Genomic DNA, 27,244 nt, shown 5'->3' with positions numbered 1-27,244 from the left:
AGATGAAGGATATCAAGGATTTGGAAAATGTGTCCTTTCAAGTCTCAATGAGGTATTGAAAAGTGGGTGCCAAAACTTTTGACCACTATCTTTTTGAGAGAAAAAATATTACTTGTTCAACAAAATCTCTGAGCAATTGAATTAGTATAAAATAATATATTTTCCAAAAATAAGCGCAGTATTTGTATTACATTTTTTTTTACTGTCTTTGAAAATGGAAAGGTGATACCTAGTCAGTTGCACAACTGAATACATCCAACCAAAATGTGTGTTCCGTATTCAAATCAAATCAAATTTTATTAGTCACATACACATGGTTAGCAGATGTTAATGCGAGTGTAGCGAAATGCTTGTGCTTCTAGTTCCGACAATGCAGTAATAACCAACAGTAATCTAACCTAACAATTCCACACTACTACCTTACACACACACACAAGTGTAAAGGGATAAAGAATATGTACATAAAGATATATGGATGAGTGGTGGTACAGAACGGCATGGCAGATGCAGTAGATGGTATAGAGTACGGTATATACATATGAGATGAGTACTGTAGGGTATGTAAACATTGTATTAAGTGGCATAGTTTAAAGTGGCTAGTGGTACATGTATTGCATAAAGATGGCAAGATGCAGTAGATGATATAGAGTACAGTATATATACATATGAGATGGGTAATGTAGGGTATGTAAACATTGTATTAAGTGGCATTGCTTAAAGTGGCTAGTGGTACATTTTTACATAATTTCCATCAATTCCCATTTTTAAAGTGGCTGGAGTTGAGTCAGTATGTTGGCAGCGGCCGCTAAATGTTAGTGGTGGCTGTTTAACAGTCTGATGGCCTTGAGATAGAAGCTGTTTTTCAGTCTCTCGGTCCCTGCTTTGATGCACCTGTACTGACCTCGCCTTCTGGATGATAGCGGGGTGAACAGGCAGTGGCTTGGGTGGTTGTTGTCCTTGATGATCTTTATGGCCTTCCTGTGACATCGGGTGGTGTAGGTGTCCTGGAGGGCAGGTAGTTTGCCCCTGGTGATGCGTTCTGCAGACCTCACTACCCTCTGGAGAGCCTTACGGTTGTGGGCGGAGCAGTTGCCGTACCAGGCGGTGATACAGCCCGACAGGATGCTCTCGATTGTGCATCTGTAGAAGTTTGTGAGTGCTTTTGGTGACAAGCCGAATTTCTTCAGCCTCCTGAGGTTGAAGAGGCGCTGCTGCGCCTTCTTCACAACGCTGTCTGTGTGGGTGGACCAGTTCAGTTTGTCCGTGATGTGTACACCGAGGAACTTAAAACTTTCCACCTTCTCCACTACTGACCCGTCGATGTGGATAGGGGGGTGCTCCCTCTGCTGTTTCCTGAAGTCCACAATCATCTCCTTTGTTTTGTTGACGTTGAGTATGAGGTTATTTTCCTGACACCACACTCCGAGGGCCCTCACCTCCTCCCTGTAGGCCGTCTCGTCGTTGTTGGTGATCAAGCCTACCACTGTAGTGTCATCCGCAAACTTGATGATTGAGTTGGAGGCGTGCATGGCCACGCAGTCGTGGGTGAACAGGGAGTACAGGAGAGGGCTCAGAACGCACCCTTGTGGGGCCCCAGTGTTGAGGATCAGCGGGGTGGAGATGTTGTTACCTACCCTCACCACCTGGGGGCGGCCCGTCAGGAAGTCCAGGACCCAGTTGCACAGGGCGGGGTCGAGACCCAGGGTCTCGAGCTTGATGACGAGTTTGGAGGGTACTATGGTGTTAAATGCTGAGCTGTAATCGATGAACAGCATTCTCACATGGGTATTCCTCTTGTCCAGATGGGTTAGGGCAGTGTGCAGTGTGGTTGCGATTGCGTCGTCTGTGGACCTATTGGGTCGGTAAGCAAATTGGAGTGGGTCTAGGGTGTCCGGTAGGGTGGAGGTGATATGGTCCTTGACTAGTCTCTCAAAGCACTTCATGATGACGGAAGTGAGTGCTACGGGGCGGTAGTCGTTTAGCTCAGTTACCTTAGCTTTCTTGGGAACAGGAACAATGGTGGCCCTCTTGAAGCATGTGGGAACAGCAGACTGGGATAAGGATTGATTGAATATGTCCGTAAACACACCAGCCAGCTGGTCTGCGCATGCTCTGAGGACGCGGCTGGGAATGCCGTCTGGGCCTGCAGCCTTGCGAGGGTTAACACGTTTAAATGTTTTACTCACCTCGGCTGCAGTGAAGGAGAGCCCGCAGGTTTTGGTAGGGGGCCGTGTCAGTGGCACTGTATTGTCCTCAAAGCGGGCAAAAAAGTTGTTTAGCCTGTCTGGGAGCAAGACATCCTGGTCCTCGACGGGGCTGGTTTTCTTTTTGTAATCCGTGATTGACTGTAGACCCTGCCACATACCTCTTGTGTCTGAGCTGTTGAATTTCGACTCGATTTTGTCTCTGTACTGAGACTTGGCCTGTTTGATTGCCTTGCGGAGAGAATAGCTACACTGTTTGTATTCGGTCATGCTTCCGGTCACCTTGCCCTGGTTAAAAGCAGTGGTTCGCGCTTTCAGTTTCACGCGGATGCTGCCGTCAATCCACGGTTTCTGGTTTGGGAATGTTTTTATCGTTGCTGTGGGTACGACATCGTCAATGCACTTCCTAATGAACTCGCTCACCGAATCAGCATATTCGTCAATATTGTTGTTGGACGCGATGCGGAACATATTCCAATCTGCGTGATCGAAGCAGTCTTGAAGCGTGGATTCAGATTGGTCGGACCAGCGTTGAACAGACCTGAGCGCGGGAGCTTGTTGTTTGAGTTTTTGTTTGTAGGCTGGAATCAACAAAATGGAGTCGTGGTCAGCTTTTCCGAAAGGGGGGCGGGGGAGGGCCTTATAAGCGTCGCGGAAATTAGTATAACAATGGTCTAGTGTTTTTCCAGCCCTGGTAGCACAATCGATATGCTGATAGAATTTAGGGAGTTTTGTTTTTAGATTAGCCTTGTTAAAATCCCCAGCTACGATGAATGCAGCCTCAGCCTATTTAACCCAACCCCTCTGAATCAGAGGTGCAGGGGGCTTCCTTAATCATTGTCTACGTCACCAGCACCCAGGTAGTAGTTGTTTTTGGAGGTTAATTACCTTGCTCAAGGGCAGAACTTTCCACCTTGCCGGCTGGGGGATTAGAACCAGCGACCTTTCGGTTACTGATTCAGTTTGGTTGACCTGATCAGGTTGATGCATGCTCCAATGTCTCTCTTTTTCCTTTTATTCTGTTCTCTTTCTATTCCTCTTCTTTTCTCCTTATCTTTCTCCTGTCTTCATCTCCCCATCTTCCCGTTTTGTCTCCCCCCTCTCCCCTCCTCCCTGCATTGTGTGCTGCTGAGCTGAGTCCATTGACGTCAACATGAGTCTTTCATCAGCCCTCTCATTAATCAGGTGATCACTCTGCAGTCTTCTGTCTTTCTCTTTCACTGCCTCATCTCTCTCTTCCCCCCTCTTCTCTTGTGCTCTCTCTCTCTTTCCCCACTCTTCTCTTGTGCTCTCTCTCTCTTTCCCCCTCTTCTCTTGTGCTCTCTCTCTCTTCCCCCCTCTTCTCTTGTGCTCTCTCTCTCTTTCCCCCCTCTTCTCTTGTGCTCTCTCTCTCTTTCCCCCCTCTTCTCTTGTGCTCTCTCTCTCTTTCCCCCCTCTTCTCTTGTGCTCTCTCTCTCTTTCCCCCTCTTCTCTTGTGCTCTCTCTCTCCTTCCCCCCTCTTCTCTTGTGCTCTCTCTCTCTTTCCCCCTCTTCTCTTGTGCTCTCTCTCTCTTTCCCCCCTCTTCTCTTGTGCTCTCTCTCTTTCCCCCCTCTTCTCTTGTGCTCTCTCTCTCTTTCCCCCCTCTTCTCTTGTGCTCTCTCTCTCTTTCCCCCTCTTCTCTTGTGCTCTCTCCCTCTCTCTCTTTCCCCTCTTCTCTTGTGCTCTCTCCCTCTCTCTCTTTCCCCTCTTCTCTTGTGCTCTCTCCCTCTCTCTCTTTCCCCTCTTCTCTTGTGCTCTCTCTTTCCCCCCCTCTCTCTCTCCCCCCCCTCTGCTCTCTCTCTCATATATATATATGCATGACTACAGGCAAGCGGATCTGAGCTGTAAAGTTTTACGCATGATATGCCCCTGAAAGCACACAGTTGAGCTTGCTGTAGCTTTGCCTGCAAGTGCACTGCCTCTTTGACGTCATTGCAGAGATTGTCTGTGAGGAGAGAGATAGCTGGTTTGAGCTGGTGTGAGACGCCTCCCCGTGTCCTACTATTAGTGTGGCAAAATAAGTTCTGCAGCCACTCCTCTCTCCCTCAGAGACAAACAGGCAACTGCCAAAATAAAGGAAACACTTACAGGAGATTCTGGAGCGGCCCCTGAGACAGTGTTTTTCACCACCATCATCAACAAAACACCAAATTATGGAATATGTCGTGAATGAATGGTGTCGCATCCCTCCAATAGAGTTCCACTTGTGGAATCAATGCCAAGGTGCATTGAAGCGGGTGTGGCTCGTGGTGCCTCAACGCCCTACTAAGACACTTTATGTTGGTGTTTCCTATATTTTGGCAGTTACCCGTAGCAGAGACTGATCGAGCGGAAATAGGCTCCATCTAGCCACCTGCTTTTACCGATGTTACTGGAGACCTGATACGACTAGGTCATGTGTGTTACACAGCTCTATGAAGACAGAGCCGCAGCTTTGTTCCTGTGTCCAGGGATGGAAGTAGACATGTAGAGATAGATAGACATGCATCTATGGCTGTTTGTCCCTGTGTCTTCACTTCACATGGGCAGACTGGCACCTACAGTATGTGCAACAATGCCTCTTATGGGACAGTTTGTGGCATACTATTTAGTCCTTGGCATTTGTGTTGGACAATACATTGATTCTCTCTTTTGATTTCCCCTCTTATATTGTCTGGGATCCATTTCTTTCTTTATCTTTCCTTCTCCATCAAGTTCTCACGTTTGGTGAATCCCTTCTTTCTCTCACGCTCTCACTTCCCTCGGCACCTTCAGTTGCTTACCTTATATGAACCTCAACCTCACCATGTTCTCAGCTCTCTCTATTTCTCCCTCTTTCTGCTCTCTCTCCATCTCCAGCTCATCTACCTCCCCCTCTCTCTATATCTCTCTCTTTCTGCTCTCTCTCCATCTCCACCTCATCTACCTCCCCCTCTCTCTCTCTCCATCTCATATATATATGAGCTGGAGATGGAGAGAGAGCAGAGAGAGAGAGCAGAAAGAGATATATATATAAATCTTTATGCATCTCCACCTCATCTACCTCCCTCTCTCTCTTTGTCTCTCATCCCTCTCTTGCTCTCTCTCTCTCTTTCCTCCATCTCTCCCCTCTCCTCTCTTCCCCCTCTCCCCTCTCTGTGCTGACTGGGTCTGGCTGCTCAGTGAGGCGGTGCTGCAGGGGAGGCAGAAGTTTTAGATTAGAGACATTTCTATAACAAAGCCCCTCACAGATTAGTTCTGGGCCTCCTCACATCAGGTCCTGGCAGCGCTACAGTATTCTCGTCAAGGTATAGCCAGGCCAGCCCCAGTCAGTACCAGAGCCCCCGGGGAGGGCCCATTGTATCAGACTGGTTCTGAATAAAGAGAGAAGATAGGATGGCTCTCTCTGTCATTCACCACAACACAGCTCTTCATTGTTTTAGTCCTCCTGAGTACACCTGAATAAACCAAACACACAGAACAGAATGCAGGAGGCAGAATCCACCAGCTGCAATAAAAGGAATAAGTGAGTGAATAGAAGACAGAAAACAATCATTGACCCTTGTGGCGGAGCCTATTCACGGCTACCCGGGCTCTGCAGACAATGGAAGCTTTTGTTGTTTGATTCACCAAGTGTTGTTACGTTGGTTTGTTTTGTTTACGTGATTGCTTGTGTGTTTTTTCCATCTATGAATTCTAAGTTTTCTGTATGCATTTCTTGTGTGTAGCCCACACAAGTACTTAAAACTGCCATTTTTGTGTATGGTTGTGTGCAAAGTTGAAACACTCTTTCTTGAACCTAGAAACAGCTCTGTCTGTCTGTGTTGTCCAGAGACTCCATTGACAACAGCCAGTTCCCAGCAGAGTCTTGCTGGTCACAAAGGTCTCTCTGTGCCGTTGTTCCACTGAACACTAGATGTTCCATTTCCCCAATCAACAGTTGTCGTCAATAACTGGTTAGAAGACTGGCTAGGCCTTCGCTTGTGACTCTCCTTTATCTAATCAAGGGTTTCCCGACAACAGTCAACAGAGAGATTATTCCGGCCACCAACACTGGCAGGCAGGTGTTGTTGCCGGGGGTGATGATGGCTTTGTGTGGCCTTAGGTAAGCAGCTAAACGGATGCACTGGGCTTTACTTACTACAGGAAACCTGGGAGAGAGGGAGCCCTTATTGCTTTATTGGCTTTAACTGATGTTTTGGTTTTAACGTATACAGTTGACCCTGATAAGTGCACATCAGATAAGTCTTCTGCTTATCAATTCCATTTCACCTACATTTAAGGCACTTGCTTCAGATATCAGGAGTAGAATGTATTCCATTGACTGTGCTGTTACTGTCCTTCTCTAGCTCAGGTCACTCATGTTTCTTCTCCATTCAGATATGGACAAGTGGCTTTTAAAGTGCTCCGCTTACGCAGACAGCCTGACTGTGTGTGCGTTTGTTATCAAGCACCCTGTAGTGGTTTGTGCAACCAGCCCCCGCCTCTGTCTCAGCCAGCGCACTTATCTAAGCGACGTGGGCCTGGCCTGTCTGTATCGAAGCCAATACCAGATTTTATTTTCAGCTCAATGACACAAAACGGGTCCTTGTGAGTCTGGTGTGTTTATGTAATAAAATGGTCATCACCCCACTGTGACAGGCTGAGATGGGTTGTTAATCGACACCAAGGACAACAGGTAGAGTGTGTGTATGCGTGCATGCGTGCATCTAGTGTGTGGCGCTTGTGACCATCGACCTAGGAAAATGGCGCTGGCAACAAACCGCTGCGGCAGTAATGGTAACAGCAGTGCTATAAGCAGCGTGTTTGTGTGTGTGTGTGTGTGTGTGTGTGTGTGTGTGTGTGTGTGTGTGTGTGTGTGTGTGTGTGTGTGTATGTGTGTGTGAGACTCATTGCTTGCAGTACAGCGGGGTTCCCCAACTGGCGGCCTGCGGTTGATTTTATTTGGCCCCCCAAGTTTTCAGAGCAACTATTTATTTTATTGTTGGACATGAAAGAAAAGATCAATCCACACACTGCTCTTACTAGTATCACTGTTCTTTATTAAGCTTTACGGAACTGCCTCAAGACCTTCGTCGGAGCTTTTGTGAGTGTTTTCAATTTGCACCCTTATGTAGACTTTGCTCCAACACATCCGTTCAGTGCATCAAATGGGGTTGGAGGCAAGGAAAAATGTACATGTTACCAAATATAACAATGTGCATTTCATAAATATTCAAATTCAAGTATTTTGGGGGGGTTTTACTATTTTCTACATTGTAGAATAATAGTGAAGAGATCAAAACTATGAAATAACACATACAGTATGGAATCATGTAGTTACCAAAAAAGTGTTAAACAAATCAAAATATATTTTATATTTGAGATTCTTCAAAGTAACCACCCTTTGCCTTGGTGACAGCTTTGCAAACCCAGCAACGTTGCAGTTCTCGACACACTCAAACCGGTGAACCTGTCACCTACTACCATAACCCGTTCAAAGGCACTTAAATCCTTCTTTAACCTGTCACCTCCCCTTCATCTACACTGATTATGGATTGAACAGTGACATCAGGCCTCCCGAGTGGCGCAGCGGTCTAAGGCACTGCATCGCAGTGTTTGAGGTGTCTCCCTCTATGGCGCTCGAGGGTGTCAGGCTGCCCTTCATTACGCACACCTGTCACCATCATTACGCGCAGCTGCACTATATTGGACTCACCAGGACTCCATTACCTTGTTGATTACCCCCTCTATATCTGTGTGCTCCACCGTTTGTTCCCTGTGTCATCATTGATGTGGTTATTTTCCCCCTGTCCAGACGCTGTTCCTGTTCTGTTTCATGTCCGTTTTTCACTACAACATTCACTCCCTGTGCCTGCTTCTCGTCTACCAGCATCGATCCTCTGACCATCCCCTAAGAAAAATGTTGTCCGCTGCCTGAATCTAGCCGGCCTGCAGTTGATCCCTGCAGTACAGACTGGGAGCTAAGATAGCCAGTTACTCATCAGTTGACTGTCACTCCATCATGCGCGCGCTACACACCTTACCTGGCCATGAAATACTGGAAAAGATTCCCTCCACTTACCCTCTGCCGATGCAATTTTTTTATTTTTGAGGTTGGCCAATACGATACCATTGTATATTACAACCGCTTAAGTCACTTCTAACTGTAGACGGCCCTGAGTGCTCTCGCTCTCTCCCTATTTCCCTCCCACGGCCAGGTAAGATTACTTTGCTGTGATCTGATAGGGGTGTCAGTTGGCTGACTGTGAACGCTCTGAGAGACTCTGGGTTGAGGTCAGTGATAAAGTAGTCTACAGTACTACTGCCAAGAGATCTCTCTCTCTCTCTCTCTCTCTCTCTCTCTCTCTCTCTCTCTCTCTCTCTCTCTCTCTCTCTCTCTCTCTCTCTCTCTCTCTCTCTCTCTCTCTCTCTCTCTCTCTCTCTCTCTCTCTCTCTCTCTCTCTCTCTCTCTCTCTCTAGTCTGTGTGTATGTTTGTGCGTGTGTGCATCCATTGATGTGTGTTCGATGGGAGCTATGTCGGTCTCTCTCTGGCGTCACTCTCTCTGTCCCCTGCGATGCTGTGTCTTATCTCATTGGCTGAGTAGCTGTGTGACCATGGCAGGCAGGCGTACATCTGTCTGCAGTCAGTCAGAGAGAGTCTGTGTATGACTCACCCATGGCACACCACTGAGCTGAGGGAATTACACACTGACTTCTGTTAGAACACAACAACAGGCAGGGACAAACAACTGACTCTGACTCCATGGCCCTGACTATTTAATGTTTAATGTTCTGACTATTTAAAGTTCAAAAGCTCCAATAAGTTGCTAGTGGTCATCCAATGTGTTTGTTTAGCCCAGAAAATCTTAAGTGTTATTACATACAGCCGGGAAGAACTATTGGATATTAGAGCGAAGTTAACAGCACTACGACCAGGAATACGACTTTCCCGAAGCGTTCCTTTGTCCGAACCACCCAAGGCATTTGAACTGATTCCAGAGGCTGACCCAAAATAACGTCGGCGCAGAAGAGGGAGACGGAGCGGCCTTCTGGTCATACTTCAGAGGCACGCACACAATCCACCGCTAATGTCCAGTCTCTAGATAACAAGGTAGACGAAATTAGGGCAAGGGTTGCTTTCCAGAGAGACATCAAGGATTGTAACATACTCTGTTTCACGGAAACATGGCTCTCTCGGGATATGCTGTTGGAGACGGTACAGCCACCGGGATTCTTTGTGCGTCGCGCTGATGGAAATAAACATCTCTCCGGGAATAAGAAGGGTGGAGGAGTATGTTTCATGATTAATGGTGGACTCATGGTGTAATTGTAACAACATACAGGAACTCAAGTCCTTTTGTTCACCTGACCTAGAATTCCTCACAATCAAATTCTGACCGTATTATCTCCCAAGAGAATTCTCGGCGGTTATTGTCACAGCCGTGTATATCCCCTCAAGCCGATACCACAACGGCCCTCAAGGAACTTCACTGGACTTTATGCAAACTGGAAACCATATATCCTGAGGCTGCATTTATTGTAGCTGGGGATTTTAACAAAGCAAATTTGAGAACAAGGCTACCTAAATTCTATCAGCATATTGATTGTAGCACTTGCATTGGCAAGACACTGAACCACTGCTACTGCTAACTTCCGCGATGCATACAAGGCCCTCCCCCACCCTCCTTTTGGCAAATCTGATCACGACTTCATTTTGCTCCTCCCTTCCTATCAGCAGAAACTCAAACAGGATGCACCCGTGACAGGGACTATTCAACGCTGGTCTGACCAATCGGAATCCACGCTTAAAGATTGTTTTGGTCACGCGGACTGGGACATGTTCCAGGTAGCCTCAGAGAATAATATCGATTTATAGGCTGATTCAGTGAGTGAGTTTATAAGGAAGTGCATAGGAGATGTTGTACCCACTGTGACTATTAAAACCTACCCTAACCAGAAACCGTGGATAGATGGTGACATTAGCGCAAAACTGAAAGCGCGAACCACTGCATTTAACCATGGAAAGATGACAGCGTATATGGGTCTAAACCCCGCCTTGTGCAATTGGGTCCTGGACTTCCTGACGGGCCGCCCCCAGGTGGTGAAGGTAGCAAACAACTTTGCTGATACTTAACACTGGGGCCCCACAAGGGTGTGTGCTCAGCCCCCTCCTGTACTCCCTGTTCACCCATGACTGCGTGGCCATGCACGCCTCCAACTCAATCATCAAGTTAGCAGACTACACAACAGTAGTAGGCTTGATCACCAACAATGACGAGACAGCCTATAGGGAGGAGGTGAGGGCACTCGGAGTGTGGTGTCAGGAAAACAACCTCTCACTCAACATCAACAAAACAAAGGAGATGATTGTGGACTTCAGGAAACAGCAGAGGGAACACCCCTCTATCCACATCGATGGGACAGACAGTGTGGTGAAGAAGGCGCAACAGCGCTGGTCATGATAACAACACCCACCCGTAGCACGCGCTCCAGCAGGTATATCTCACTGATCATCCCCAAAGCCAACACCACATTTGGCTGCCTTTCCTTCCAGTTCTCTGCTGCCAGTGACTGGAACGAATTGCAAAAATTGTTGAAGCTGGAGACTTATATTTCCCTCACTAACTTTAAACATCAGCTATCTGAGCAGCTAACTGATCGCTGCAGCTGTACATAGCCCATCTGTAAATAGCCCATCCAATCTACCTACCTCATCCCCATATTGTTTTTATTTACTTTTCTGCTCTTTTGCACACCAGTATTTCTACTTGCACATCATCATCTGCACATCTATCATTCCAGTGTTGATTTACTAAATTGTAATTACTTGATACTATGGCCTATTTATTGCCTTACCTCACGCCATTTGCACACACTGTATATAGACTTCCTTTTTTTCTATTGTGTTATTGACTGTACGCTTGTTTATTCCATGTGTAACTCTGTGTTGTTGTTGTGTCGCACTGCTTTGCTTTATCTTGGCCAGGTCGCAGTTGTAAATGAGAACTTGTTCTCAACTAGCCTACCTGGTTAAATAAAGGTAAAATACTTGTTTTTGTTTTTAATCAGGTCAAATAGTTTTATTAGGGAGATAAACAAGGATACAAGGTAGTCTCTGTAACTTTGGTAAAAAGAACAAAAGCACAGTGTAAGGGGAAACATTCTGATAAAGTACTGAACTGACATCACCCAGACCAAGGAAAATGCACACAAAAAAACTTACAAAGATATCCCCAAATTGAGTATTTTTCCTAATTGGGATCCAAATGAAGAATAAATTACAGTGTAGTCATGGAAGGTGTTAACCTGTTATACAAACATACAGTACTTAATAAATACATGGAATATTGAAGTGGTGAAATGGCAGCAGTTGTGTGTTGTAAGGTGCAGGAGTCTCCCTGCAATTCATGCAGGTGCACTCGCGAGGTTGGCCGGAGACCCTGGGATAGCTCTCCGGTACTCCATGAGGCCAAAAATCACTTCATGTAGGCGGGTAGCGGACAGCTCCAGCACCTCTCCCCTTTCTTCAAAGGACAGCTCTTGCAAGTTAGCCTTTAATGATAAGAAAAAAAGCTACATGAAATTACAGAATGCAGCCAAATGTTGTGTTATATGATTATATTGTCGAGAAACGGGTAAACAGTACCACAGGTGAAAGATTTTTACTAACCATCTCGGCCAGCCTCTCTTCTTACAGTCGGGCAGCCCTTTCAAGGTCTTCCTGTCCAATTCTTTCTGCAGCCATGCCTGTGCCTCTGGATGATCTGCGGCTCTTCAAAACTGGAATCCTACAGAAAAAACACGTACACACCCCTTAATAGAATTGTATTGTAATGTTCACTACATGCTCTTTTATGAATAACCAATAATGATTTTCATGCAGAAGAGTTGAGTATAATACTACTAACGTAAACTCACTCACTTTTGTACATCGCCTTGGTCCGTACAATTGACCTTATTTTTGCGCCCAAAAAACGTAATACTTCCAGATCAACTGTAATATCAATACCATTGAAAAGCCCAATTTCTCCTCTTTCCAACAAAATTAATGATGAGCCCTTCATGATGCCCATCTCTGCATGATTCAAGAAGGCAATGAGCTCCGTCGGGTCTTTTTAAAAATGGTGGATGGGGAGCGAAGGCTACGAAGTGATCTTGAAAGGGGGAAATATGTTGTGTGAAAAAACAGGTTTTAACACCGGATTTGTCCAACTAATCAACTTTAAAATGTAAATAAAACATAAAGAGTTTATGTAATGTCTCATCACATACCTGTTTGAAGGTTTGTGTCGAATTTGAAGAGGGGTTTAGGGCTGCGCTAACGTTAGCCTCACAAGTGAACTGTAGCTGTTCCGGCTTTTGAGTGTCATGATGGCTCGCAGTAATGACGTGCAAAAAAATGCAATTGGCACCCTAGTCATGAAATATTAGTTTAATATTTGCAATAATTATATTAATTTAGACAAAAATCATGACGTTTTCTTACAAGTGTATATGGTTAAGCATGATTTTAATCTGCGAGAGAAGGGCTACCCCTGGTGGAAAGAGGCTGTACGGCACAAAATGAGTTGCAAATGCGCGCTGTACGTTACGTAGTGACACGTCACGATGTAACGTACAGCTTCAGAGGGGTCAGTTTATTCCTCTTTTCTCCAATACTGTTAGTCCATTACCATGTCAATCAACGCTGAATCGAAACGTAGTTCACACCCCGGATTTTGATGCCAACACAGTCACTACAGTCCCATTCGTTTTCATTGCAGCCTCGTTTGAATGTCGCGGTTCCACACATTTGTACGAAATGGGGTGAGTTTACGTTACAATCCATACACATCTTCACAGCCATAGCTCTCGAGAATCAAGGGGCCATCTCAGTAATGTTATTAGCTAGCTATCTAGCAATCGTGATATTGCTATCTTGTACCAGGCAGTGAAATTTACAGTAGCTATTATCAACCATGTAGCTAGCTAAGTTAGCTAGTTACCTTGACATGGCTGACAATGTGAATATTATAACATGTATAAAAAAAATTTTTACCTGTTCAGAAGACATTGTTGCTCAAATCTTCAATCTTGTCCGTAACTGTTATCGAATCTGCATCCAGTCTCAAATTCACCGAATCTGTTGGGTTGTCACTAGTTACCACAGCCACAAAGTCAAAATTGGTAAATTATCTTCAATCTAGCTACACTGGTTTTCCGCTAAATCAGTGGTTCCCAAACATTTTATAGTTCCGTACCCCTTCAAACATTCAACTTCCAGCTGCATACCCCCTCTAGCACCAGGGTCAGCACACTCTCAAATGTTGTTTTTTGCCATCATCGTAAGCCTGCCACACACATACTATATATACTGTAATGACCTGGCTAGATCATAAAGGAACAATTGTTCAGACAGAGGTTTGAGTTAACGAATTGACGGTTTATTAACCAAACTTTACACAGGCTACTGTTTGGACGTAGCCCACGCCAAATAAATGAAAGATACCCAACAAACCATCCGTGACCTTCTCTTGTGAAGCCCAGACATAAGAGAGAGAACAAAGGCTAAACCTGGTCTTAACTTCCAATGTAAAACCATTTTTACTGTAGTGTCCAAAACGTCTTTCAAGCTGTCAGGCATTCCCTTGGCAGCAAGAGCCTCTCGGTGGATGCTGCAGTGTACCGAAGTGGCTTCGGAAGAAACTGCTTGCACGCTCGTTACCACTCCACTATGTCTCCCTGTTATGGCTTTTGCGCCATTAGCACAGATACCAACACATCTTGACCACCAAAGTCCATTTGATATCACAAAGCTGGCCAGTACTTTAAAAATATCCTCTCACGTTGCCCTGGTTTCCAGTGGTTTGCAGAAGAGGATGTCTTCCTTAATTGACCCTCCATAAATGTAACGGACATATACCAGCTGTGCCAGGTCCCACATGTCTGTTGACTCATCCAGCTGTAACGCATAGAATTCCCTGGCTTGTATGCAAAGCAGTAATTGTTTCAAAACATCTCCTGCCATGTCACTGATGCGTCGTGAAACAGTGTTGTTTGATGAAGACATTGTCTGTATCGTTTTTTTTGGCCTTTCCCCCCAGCATTGTCCCAGCCATATCCGCGGCAGCAGGAAGAATTAAGTCCTCCACAATAGTATGGGGCTTGCCTGTCCTAGCCACTCGGTAGCTCACCATATACGACGCTTCTAGCCCCTTCTTATTAATGGTATCTGTTGCTTTTATACATGTCTAACTACTCGAAAGTCGTCTTAATTCTCGCCCAAAATACTCCCGTGGCTTATTTTTCTAATTGTCATGTTTTGTTTCTAAATGTCTGCGCAAGAGTGAAGGTTTCCCGCGAGAGAGTAACGGTTAATGTGATTGGATGTTAATTATTTGACTAGGCTACCTGTATTTGACATTCTGTTGTTATTTCGCTGAACACTAGATGGTTTAATTTTATTTTTGCCAGTGAAACGAGGCTACTCAGGTGAAAAATATAAAAATAACCCAAATGTATTGGAAAATGTAAATGTACTGTTTAAAAAATGTGGGGGAAAAAATGGTAATTACATTTTTATTTAGCGTAACCCCGACGGCACTGCGCGTACCCCTGGGGAATACCTGCACTAGATAACAAGGCCACAAAGTCTCGCGACTACCAATGAGAGCAGGGGTTTCTGGGATATCGTGTTCAAATCTAGAAACAATACTGCATTCTTGCCAGAGGCGTCTACAAAAACACCTGTACACACATAGCTACGCAGTGCAGGTTTAAGTGCTATAAGAATAACGAGGACAATGTTTGGGTTACTAAGCAAACACACACATACACAGGCACGCACACACACATGAGCACACACACACACATGAGCACACACACACACATGAGCACACACACACATGAGCACACACACACATGAGCACACACACACACACTCAGGGGCATTGAGGCAATAATGTGAATGTTTGCATACGCTGAACTTTCTCTGACATGTTCCCTAGTCTGGAAATGAATAAATTATTAGACGTTAATGAAACTGCATACGTTGTGTGTCCGTGTGTGTGGCTATGCATGCGTGCATGTCTGTGTGTGGCCATGCATGAATGTCGGTGTGTGTGTGTGCTGCTTCCCAACGTGGCAGGGCCTGGCGTGACAGTGAGAGAGAGCTAACAGGATTGCAATGCACTCGTCCAATCTGCATGGCACTACTAGGGAGATATATCTGGCATCGTGGAAACATCCTGCAGAGTGTTTGTCTACTTCCACTAACAGGGAATTTAATCTGGTCAGACCAGCCAGAAGACAAGTCATCACTTATGTATATTTGCAGAGAGAGGGAGACAGAGAGAGCGCGAGAGGGAGAGAGAGAAGGAGAGAGAGTGAGGGAGAGAAAATGAGAGTGAGAAAATGAGAGTGAAAGAGAAAGAGAGATACCAAGGAGGGCCTACAGCAGCACCTAGATCTTCTACACAGATTCTGTCAGACCTGGGCCCTGACAGTAAATATCAGTAAGACAAAAATAATGGTGTTCCAAAAAAGGTCCAGTCGCCAGTACAACAAATACAAATTCCATCTAGACACCATTGCCCTAGAGCAAACAAAAAACTATACATACTAGAGGTGGACCGATTATGATTTTTCAACACCGATACCGATTATTGGAGGACCAAAAAAAGCCGATTCCGATTTTTATATATATATTTGTAATAATGACAATTACAGCAATACTGAATGAACACTTATTTTAACTTAATATAATACATCAATAAAATCAATTTAGTCTCAAATAAAAAATGAAACATGTTCAATTTAGTTTAAATAATGCAAAAACAGTGTTGGAGAAGAAAGTAAAAGTGCAATATGTGCCATGTAAAAAAGATAACGTTTAAGTTCCTTGCTCAGAACATGAGAACATATGAAAGCTGGTGGTTCCTTTTAACATGAGTCTTCAATATTCCCAGTTAAGAAGTTTTAGGTTGTAGTCATTATAGGAATTATAGGACTATTTCTCTCTATACCATTTGTGTTTCATATACCTTTGACTATTGGATGTTCTAATAGGTACTTTAGTATTGCCAGCCTAATCTCGGGAGTTGATAGGCTTGAAATCAAACAGCGCAATGCTTGAAGCACCGTGAAGAGCTGCTGGAAAATGCAGGAAAGTGCTGTTTGAATGAATGCTTACGAGCCTGCTGCTGCCTACCACCGCTCAGTCAGACTGCTCTATCAAATCATAGACTTAATTATAACATAATAAACACACAGAAATACGAGCCTTAGGTCATTAATATGGTAAAATCCGGAAACTATCATTTCGAAAACAAGACGATTATATATTATATAATATCATCAACCAATGTAAATGGCCATAATCGGTGTCCAAAAATGTCGATTACCGATTGTTATGAAAACTTGAAATCGGCCCTAATTAATCGGCCATTCCGATTAATCGGTCGACCTCTAATACATACCTCGGCCTAAACATCAGCGCCACAGATAAATCCATAAAGCTGTGAACGAGCTGAGAGACAAGGTAAGAAGGGCCTTCCTTCTATGCCGTCAAAAGGAACATCAAATTCGACATACCAATTGGGATCTGGCTAAAAATACTTGAATCAGTGATAGAACCCATTGCCATTTATGGTTGTGAGGTCTGGGGTCCACTCATCAAACAAGAATTCACAAAATGGGACAAACACCAAATTGAGACTCTGCATGCAGAATTCTGCATAAAATATTCTCTGTATACAATGTAAAACACCAAATAATAATGCGCGCTAATTATCATAATCCAGAAAAGAGCGGTTAAATTCTACAGCCACCTAAAAGGAAGTGATTCCCAAACCTTCCATAACGAAGCCATCAACTACAGAGAGATGAACCTGGAGAAGAGTCCCTAAGCAAGCTGGTCCTGGGGCTCTGTTCACAAACATAAACAGACCCCACAGGGCCCCAGGGCAGCAACACAATTAGAACCAACCAAATCATGAGAAAACAAAAAGATCATTACTTGACACATTGGAAAGAATTAACAAAAAAACTGAGTAAACTAGAATGCTATTTGGCCCTAAACAGACAGTACACAGTGGCAGAATACCTGACCGCAGTGATTGACCCAAACTTAAGGAAAGCTTTGACTATGTACAGACTCAGTGATGATAGCCTTGCTATTGAGAAAGGCCGCCGTAGGCAGACCTGGCTCTCAAGAGAAGACAGGCTATGTGCACACTGCCCACAAAATGTGAGGTACACTTCCTAACCTCCTGCCAAATGTATGACCATATTAGAGACACATATTTCCCTCAGATTACACAGATCCACAAAGAATTTAAAAACAAACCCAATTTTGATAAACTCCCATATCTACTGGGTGAAATACCAGTGTGCCATTACAGCAGCAAGATTTGTGAACTGTTGCCACAAGAAAAGGGCAACCAGTGAAGAACAAACACCATTGTAAATACAACCCATATTTATGTTTATTTATTTTCCCTTTTGTACTTGAACTATTTGCACATCGTTACACCACTGCATAAAGACATAATATGACATTTGAAATGTCTTTATTCTTTTGGAACTTCGGTGAGTATGTTTACTGTTCATTTTTATTTATTTCACTTTTGTTTATTATCTATTTCACTTGTTTTGGCAATGTTAACATATGTTTCCCATGCCAAAAAAAGCCCTTGAATTGAATTGAATTGAGAGAATGAGAGGATGGAGAGAGATTGAGGAAAGAGAGCAGGGTGTTCGATACTGTCTGTTCCCACCACCAGGGAGCAAAGTGATGGGAACGTATTGTCTCCTTCGGATCTCATTACACAGGAAGGACACACCAGTTGCCCATCCCTGATCTACACTGATGGAAGTGCATTTAACAAGTGACATCAATCAGGGATTATAGCTTTCACCTGGTCAGTCTTTGTCATGGAAAGAGCAGGTGTTCATAATGTTTTGTACACTCAGTGTATATCTCTCTATTATGCGTGTGAATACCTTAGAACAGATTTCCAAAAATTTAAATCAGTTGAAACTGATTTGCTGGTGTTTCTTTTTTGGGTAATCCTGCTGTAAAGGATTGAATGTCTGTGAGAACAGAATAGATCAACCCAACCTGGTCACAGACAGCAGGAACAACAGGAATACGAGTGAATAACAAGCTCCTAGCTCTCCACGAGTTGTGTTACATTCATTACAGACTCAGTGAGACACAGCAATGACTCTGACCTAAACTACAAGGTCCCACCACAAACACAGAGAGATTTACAAAGCCTCCACATTCATACATCTTTATTAAAAGATAATCTGCTTTCTCTGAGCCTGGGCTTTCAGTGGTGTTAATGTTTTCAAATTGCTTCCAATATATTTCTGAAAGCAGTTCCACCGTCAAGTTATATTTGGGTATCTTTAATACCAACAGATCCCAGTTAAGTATTCTGGTATTAGTGAATATATCTCGATGGTTGTAGGTAGATGGAGGAGAGAAACCAGTGACGTACTTATTAAGTAAAGTACTTGGAAGGTTAAGGTGTCTGTATTTCCAGATGGAACAGCGGTATACAGATAAATGAGTTAGGATAAAACGTCGTTTTTTAACAACTTCACAAAACGGATTGATTTATCGAGCCGGCAGAAAGCTTTTAGATAAACACAAAATCAATTGCTTGGGACTATCAAGACTTGTAAAGCATTTGTGCGACGTGGAAACATAAACTGGAAAATATCGAACAGAGGCTGCTGCCTAGCGGTTAAGAGCATTTGGCCAGTAACGGAAAGGTTGCTGGTTTGAATCCCCATGCCGGCAAGGTGGAAAATCTGACGTTCTGCCCTTAACCCCTAACAACAACTGCTCCCGTGCGCCGATGATGTGGATGTCGATTAAGGCAGCCCCCACACCTCTCTGATTCAGAAGGGTTGGGTTAAATGCGGAACACACATTTCAGTTGAATCCATTCAGTTGTGCAACTGACTAGGTATCCCCGCTCCCTAAATCAAGTAGTCTGGCTGACACCATCTCTCACTGTCCTACTGCGTCGTGTCAGCCAGGCTATCAAGGCATGAAGGTAAGAAACACAACTTCAACTTTTGCCCAAATCCTCCATTGACACCAATGCATGACTTTTAAACTTTCATGACTTACATGCAAATCAAGACGTCATGCTTATATGCAGAACTTTTACAAAGTAGAACTGTGAGGATTCTCTCTCTCTCCCTTTCTCTCTCTCTCTTTCCGTCTCTGCAGAACAGGCAGAGAACCCATCCATCAGAAAGGAGACGGGAAGGAAATGCTAAATGTAAGTCTGCCAGCCCACCCACCCACAAAGTCTCTCTTGACACCTATATCCAGATGTTACAATCAAGGTGGTGCTATCATCTTAGCTTGATGTTAATGGTGGATCTTGATTTCCCTTGTTTGGATGTTCCAAAAAAGTGGAGCGCTTTTAAATGACTCTGAATCAATTATATGATTTTGAGCAAGTTACACTAACCAAAATGTACTCGATTTTTGGAACGACCCTCATAATTACTACACTAGTAATACATTGTACTAACATTACTCTGGGAACTTTTAGTAGATAGAGACAAATGTTGTAGGCTTATGAAATCATGTTCCTCCATGCTCCTCCGTCATTCTTTCTACCTTTATACAGCTGATCAACACTATACCCTTATAGCCAAATTACGTGAATAATGATGCTTATTTTCAGGTCCAGTGAGAACAGTGAGTGGATGTTTCCTGTCAAACTGCATCTCTCACCCTGGATTTACCTTGGCTTGTTTTAGGCCATTGTAATCTCTCGTGGATAGACTACTGTAGCATCTGATGCAATTAAGCAATATTTTTGTTCTGGGTGTCTGAGATTAAGGCTATTGTTAAAGGAGGAAGTAGGCTTGTGTTCTAATAGAACAAAACGTGAAACTATACATCAGACAGTCACTCTGACAAATACAGGGATGCATTTATAAAACAAATGTTTTATTAACTCAATAACACCAATCACACACACTTTGTTGTGACCTTAGTACAGCAACGTTGTCAAGAGATTGGAAACCTCTTGGTATCATGGCTAAGATACTAGACTGTGTGTGTGGGGGGGGGGGCTGTATCAAGAGTGGACGAATGAAAAAAAAAATAATTGTTTATTCCTTTAATGTGCTAGATTGGTCTACGTTTACACAAATGTAGAAAAGAATGTTGCATTTGCAAACACATTATATTAAACTACAGTTGCAGTTACTTGAGTAACTTTGTTTGAGCCACTATTGGGAATTTGAAATGAACTGATTAGCTTCACGTACAGCTTTACCTGATGTACTTTGATAGTTTCTTTATGGATTTTCAGGGCTTGCCTGTGATATGCTCGTTGACGTCCATTGTGTCACTTGTGGGGGATTGTTGGATTGATTGATGAATTGATTGTGATGTTAAAGTTTACAGTAGGACTATTCGGCTCTGATCCATCCGCTTTGTCTTTTCCATCTGCATTCTAAAACAGTTTATAATGAACATAATGACTGGCATAAAACCTGCTCCCGTCCACGTCATAGCTCCTGCTCCCGTCATAGCTCCTGCCGCCGTCCACGTCATAGCTCCTGCTCCCGTCCACGTCATAGCTCCTGCTCCCGTCCACGTCATAGCTCCTGCTCCCGTCCACGTCATAGCTCCTGCACCCGTCCACGTCATAGCTCCTGCTCCCGTCCACGTCATAGCTCCTGCTCCCGTCCACGTCATAGCTCCTGCTCCCGTCCACGTCATAGCTCCTGCTCCCGTCATAGCTCCTGCTCCCGTCCACGTCATAGCTCCTGCTCCCGTCCACGTCATAGCTCCTGCTCCCGTCCACGTCATAGCTCCTGATCCCGTCCACGTCATAGCTCCTGATCCCGTCCACGTCATAGCTCCTACCCCCGTCCACGTCATAGCTCCTACTCCCGTCCACGTCATAGCTCCTACTCCCGTCCACGTCATAGCTCCTACTCCCGTCCACGTCATAGCTCCTGCTCCCGTCCACGTCATAGCTCCTGCTCCCGTCCACGTCATAGCTCCTGCTCCCGTCCACGTCATAGCTCCTGCTCCCGTCCACGTCATAGCTCCTGCTCCCGTCCACGTCATAGCTCCTGCTCCCGTCCACGTCATAGCTCCTGCCGCCGTCCACGTCATAGCTCCTGCCCCCGTCCACGTCATAGCTCCTGCTCCCGTCCACGTCATAGCTCCTGCTCCCGTCCACGTCATAGCTCCTGCTCCCGTCCACGTCATAGCTCCTGCTCCCGTCCACGTCATAGCTCCTGCTCCCGTCATAGCTCCTGCACCCGTCCACGTCATAGCTCCTGCTCCCGTCCACGTCATAGCTCCTGCTCCCGTCCACGTCATAGCTCCTGCTCCCGTCCACGTCATAGCTCCTGCTCCCGTCCACGTCATAGCTCCTGCTCCCGGCCACGTCATAGCTCCTGCTCCCGTCATAGCTCCTGCTCCCGTCCACGTCATAGCTCCTGCTCCCGTCATAGCTCCTGCTCCCGTCCACGTCATAGCTCCTGCTCCCGTCCACGTCATAGCTCCTGCTCCCGTCCACGTCATAGCTCCTGCTCCCGTCCACGTCATAGCTCCTGCTCCCGTCCACGTCATAGCTCCTACTCCCGTCCACGTCATAGCTCCTACTCCCGTCCACGTCATAGCTCCTACTCCCGTCCACGTCATAGCTCCTGCTCCCGTCCACGTCATAGCTCCTACTCCCGCCAAAGTTCCGGCAAGAGTAGGTGCTGCTCCTCCCACTACCACTGCAGCACCGGTTACACCTAGCCACACCTAATGCAATGTTCTTCATCAACTCTTCTCTGATCTTTCTCTGTGCTTCCTCGTATATAAAATTGGTGCAGTGTTCTTCTCCATTCATCCTCACCATGTTCTGGATCTTCTCTAGCATCTTCTCTGTGGCCTGAGAGTGCTCCTCCCTGTCGTCATGAATGAGAGAATGATATCTGCCTCCACAGCTGTTGAGCGGTGTCTGAAGCCCCTCACTCTCCTCCAGAAGCTCTTTCAATGATGTTTCTCTAAGGTGATCTGCACAAGTGAATAATATCATAGTGTAGAGTGAAGCCTTCTTTCCAAAGTTCTTCTGGATCCACTGCATCCCCGTCCTCCTTCGTGTCCCTCTTCCTTAGTTGAATAACCAGTAGGAACACGTGGGGGCAAGGGACTGACATCAGCAGTGCCGACTACAGGCATAAGCATCATAAGCGGTCGCTTAGGGCCCCAGGCTGCTTTATTTAAAAAAATATATATATGTGGAACTCAGTCAGTGTCTCTGGATAATAATTGCTTTATTTGCGTCATGCTACTTTCTTAATAGGCCTATTGTTTGTTCTCTCTCATAAAGCTGTGAGAATATCTTATAGCCCATGCCGAGGCCTATAGACTCTGACTTTCATTCTTGTTATTTTGAAAGCACCACAACTCCTTCTTAGGCTATTAGAATATTTGAGAAATAGGCTACTGTTCATAACTGTCACGCCCTGATCTGTTTCACCTGTCCTTGAGCTTGTCTCCACTCCCCTCCAGGTGTTGCCCAATTCCTCCATTACCCCCTGGGTACTTATACCGAAGTTCTCTGTTTGTCTGTTGCCAGTTCGTCTTATTTGTCAAGTCAACCAGTGTTTTTCTCAGCTCCTGGTTTTGACACTTGCCTGTCCGGACTCTGAGCCCACCTGCCTGCCCACTCTGCCTGCCCATGACCTTGAGGCTGCCTGCCTGCCTGTACCGTTGCCCCTACTCTGGATTTCCGACCTCTGCCTGATCTGAACCTGAGCCTGCCTGCAACTTGGCCCCACCACTCTGGATTATCCACCCCTGCCTGCCTTAACGTGTCATTTGCCTGCCCCTGTTGCTGTAATAAATATTGTTACTTCAACAGTCTGCACTTGGTCTTACCTGATATAATAACTTTAACTTTTCTTAAAGCTTTTATGATAGGCCTGTAGGAGGATAGGTTATTGGCCATTTGTTTTTCAACCTCGCATGGGTCATTTTGATCATTTTTTTCTTAATAAGCTTAAACTAGATTTTACTATAGGTTATTGATATGGTCTTTGATATTCTCTGTCATTATTAGTCCCCTGGCTACCTAACATTTTTAGGCTATTCAAATAACCTTTTCAGATGGAACTCCGTTAGATGAAGTCATTGTTTGATCGGGAGAAAGCCATGCATAAAACGATGAAAGCGTAGTCCTGCCCAAAGTCATGGAGAGAGAGAAGGGAATATAGCCTACGTTTTATAAAACTGATAGACACAAGATAGTTAAGGAGTGTCCGTTATGAAAATAAATGAATAAGCTATAAGGCCCTTGCATCTGTTGAGAGAGAAACAATATTTTCTGACTGGACATTTTGCGCTGCTTTGGTGGAATTCTCCGCTCGTCTAGCCTACATTCCTCTCTGGCATTCTGAAGCATATTTGTTGCTATAGCAAATAGGAATAGGCAAATTACCCAGTAATGTCATTCATGTGCTGCCTGCTGTGCGCTGCCCGACATTCTTTACTGTGCAGCGGCGGTCAAGTTCAAATAGGCTACACCAGCGTCTGTCACATTACAATGTCGTCACCATTGACGATGGCTGTCAATCATCGTTGACAGACGATGCTATCGTAAAAATCGCCCAACTCGTGTTGTGCATCAGCAGTTTGTCTCTTATGTCTCACTGATATGTCAGTCACTGACATTCACTCAATTAGCCGTCAGATAACAATTTTTAGATTGGTAAGTTAGTCCATTGATTTTGTTAGTCACTCACGCAGATATCATTAACATGGCATAAGTTATTATTGTCCCCTGGAGTCAAAGCAGAACAAGACAGCAAGTTCAGTTTCCAAAGACGCTAAAGAGAAACTATAAGGTACCTGGCATTTGATCAAAAGTTAACAAAAGTCATTGGGAGAGCACACATTAGCAGAGCAGTAATGACTATACAGACACACATATGGTAGGACAATACTGGACAGTTGGGGAATAAAGAGCATCACTGTTCTCCTTCCATTGCTCAGATTGAGTGACTCCAACGACATGTCCATCCGACATGCACAGCCACACATCACTCGACCACACATCCACTGGTGGTACGAGGGAGGCAGAGAGTGGCACAGCTAAAAGGTGATGCCCGTGCTAATGAGGGGCGACCAACCACCCACAGTGCCCCCTTGTACCGCACTGTTGCTGGCAGGGAGAGTCTGTGTGTGTGTGTGGGTGTGTTTGATAATGAAATACAGGTGTGTGAACAGGTGATCAGAATTCAGGTGATTGGGATCTGGAGAGTGAGCTGCGTTCAGGGGATCTATGTGTTTCAGAGTGTGAGCTGGAAAGTGAGCTAAGTTCAGGGCAGACATTACACACAATCTTAGCTAGCAGTCATCATCATGAATCAAGTCGACAATCTACTGGCAAATCCTTTTTAATCCTTGTCCTATGAAGAGAAATAATGAAGAGAAATTATAGATAAAACGTATCGGTGCTCTTCGGCCATTGTACATAAACATTACACAACAAGTTGGAAATCGTAAATTCAACGAGTGGTTTGGAAGGAATCAGTGACAGTGGCTGTGTGGTCCCAAATCTGGGATTAAGGGGCTCTTTTCCAAGTTTAAAATGATAAACATTCAACATTGGCCATGCTGTCAATGAAGCATGATTTGTGCCGCGCTCAAAACAACTGTTAACTCGACTTCAGTGAGTTCAAGACAACCGGGAAGTCGGGAATAAATGAGCTCCGACTGGGAAAATACGTTTTGAACGGTAATTTGGTCTATTTACCCCTATTAATTTCGCCTACTATTCTGACTGTTCAACTGTAGCCTATAACATGTTTTAGATAAATGTAATCATCGAATATTGTAAGAGTTTTAAACAAATAGTTATATTGACTAACGTACGTCCTAGCTCGCTCATTAAAGTCTTAATCGAAATTACAGATGGGCTCTTATCCGCTTGTCGTCCCTTATGTCATAGTTTGTACATCTCAATTTGTCAGTAGAAACCACATTTGTTTAAGCAAGTCAGCCATATCAGCTATGTTTTTTCAAAAGGCAGTAAATGAGGCTGAATGAACTGTTTCGCTGCCAGGCGAGGCTCCGCTGATAGCCAGGTGTAGCAGTGGTAAGATGTAGGTACTGCTGTTGGTACAGCTTTATGTAGGCCCTAACAGTTTGTTATTAATTAATTAATGTTTAGTGTTGTGTAGTGTAGTGGCTTTGCTGGCATGCATCCCACTTGATTTATTTTACCCCACCAAGATTTATATGCTAAAATCTCCACTGGTAATTATGTAACCCCTCAGATGTGGTGCTTCCACACTCCTTCCACCCCACTCATAAATCACACAACTGCCCATCGCAGACCCGGCCAGCTAGGTTCTGTGGAGGGGGGGTGGGCAGTGGACACACACACACACAGATGGACAGTTAGTCTAACATTGACTGGTGTCAACAGTGTACAGAGATGTTTTTAACATACCGTAAACTCACTCCACAGCTAACTTTTGGAGCTATCAAATTAGATATTTCTCATTGGCTCAAACGGTCAGTACATTGTCAAGAAGGGCAGGCACACTCACAAGCAAGGCAGTCTGAGGTCACTTGCTGTGTAGCGAGTTTAGAAGGGGTGAGTCTAACAGAGTTAAGAATGGACTGTAATCTCAATCCTGAAATCCCTTTTGGAAGATTTCTATAATCAGGATGGACTAAGCAGGAAATCTGGAATCTTCTAACAAGGAATTACGGAAAACCTGGGTATGTTGCGAAAGTGACCGGAAATGTGCTAAAATATGAATTGTACACTATGGACTCAGTGTAGTTGTTCCCTCCGTAAGGCAATCAAACTGGCAAAACGTTAGTACAGTCACAAAGTGGAGTCAAAATTCAACAGCTCGGACACGAGACGTACAGTGCCTTGCAAAATGATTCATCCCCTTGGCGTTTTTCCTATTTTGTTGCATTACAACCTGTCATTTAAATTGATTTTTATTTGGATTTCATGCAATGGACATACACAAAATTGTGCAAATTGGTGAAGTGAAATTAAAAAAATTACTTATTTAAAAAAATTATATAAATAAAAAATGGAAAAGTGGTGCGTGCATATGTATTTACCCCCTTTGCTATGAAGCCCCTAAATAAGATCTGGTGCAACCAATTACCTTCAGAAGTCACATAATTAGTTAAATATAGTCCACCTGTGTGCAATCTAAGTGTCACATGATCTCAGTATACACACACACACACACACACACACACACACACACACACACACACACACACACACACACACACACACACACACACACACACACACACACACACACACACACACACACACCTGAAAGGCCCCAGAGTCTGCAACACCATTAAGCAAGGGGCACCATCAATCAAGCGGCACCATGAAGACCAAGGAGCTCTCCAAACAGGTCAGGGACAAAGTTGTGGAGAAGTACAGATCAGGGTTGGGTTATAAAAATATATCTGAAACTTTGAACATCCCACAGAGCACAAAATGTAAAGAATATGGCACCACAATAAACTTGCCAAGAGAGGGCCGCCCACTGAAACGCAGGGACCGGGCAAGGAGGACATTAATCAGAGAGGCTACAAAGAAACCAAAGATAACCCTGAAGGAGTTGCAAAGCTCTACAGCAGAGATCGGAGTATCTGCCCATAGGACCACTTTAAGCCATACACTCCACAGAGCTGGGCTTTACAGAAGAATGGCCAGAAAAAAGCCATTGCTTAAAGAAAAGCAATGGCCAAAAGGCATGTGGGGACTCCCCCAAAATATGGAAGAAGGTGCTCTGGTCAGATGAGACTAAAATTGAGCTTTTTGGCCATCAAGGAAAACACTATGTCTGGCGCAAACACAACACAACACCTCTCATCACCCCGAGAACACCATCCCCATCATGCTGTGGGGATGTTTTTCCATCAGCAGGGACTGGGAAACTGGTCAGAATTGAAGGAATGATGGATGGCGTTAATACAGGGATATTCTTGAGGGAAACCTGTTTCAGTCTTCCAGAGATTTGAGACTGGGGCGGAGGTTCACCTTCCAGCAGGACAAT

The 27,244-nt window shown here is 44.7% G+C and overlaps 1 protein-coding gene across 2 annotated transcripts in view; it reads right to left on the bottom strand.

Moving 5' to 3' along the window:
• LOC139582930 (calcipressin-2-like) overlaps positions 1–27,244 on the bottom strand; it is a 121,556-nt gene that overhangs the window by 63,660 nt on the left and 30,652 nt on the right. Inside the window, exon 1 of one of the 2 annotated variants that reach the window (XM_071413409.1) lies at positions 3,093–3,335. The exons of the other annotated variant lie outside the window; for it this stretch is intronic. Within the exon in view, the coding sequence (XP_071269510.1) occupies positions 3,093–3,194 (102 nt within the window). The 5' untranslated portion in view covers positions 3,195–3,335. Of the gene's footprint in view, positions 1–3,092; positions 3,336–27,244 lie in introns of those variants that run through there. 2 annotated transcript variants of the gene reach the window in all.

The sequence above is a fragment of the Salvelinus alpinus genome, chromosome 8, assembly GCF_045679555.1.
Source record: "Salvelinus alpinus chromosome 8, SLU_Salpinus.1, whole genome shotgun sequence".
In the NCBI taxonomy this organism is placed as follows: Eukaryota; Metazoa; Chordata; class Actinopteri; order Salmoniformes; family Salmonidae; genus Salvelinus; species Salvelinus alpinus.
The sequence above is the reverse complement of the archived record's forward strand: the minus strand, read 5'-3'. Positions and strand labels throughout refer to the sequence as shown.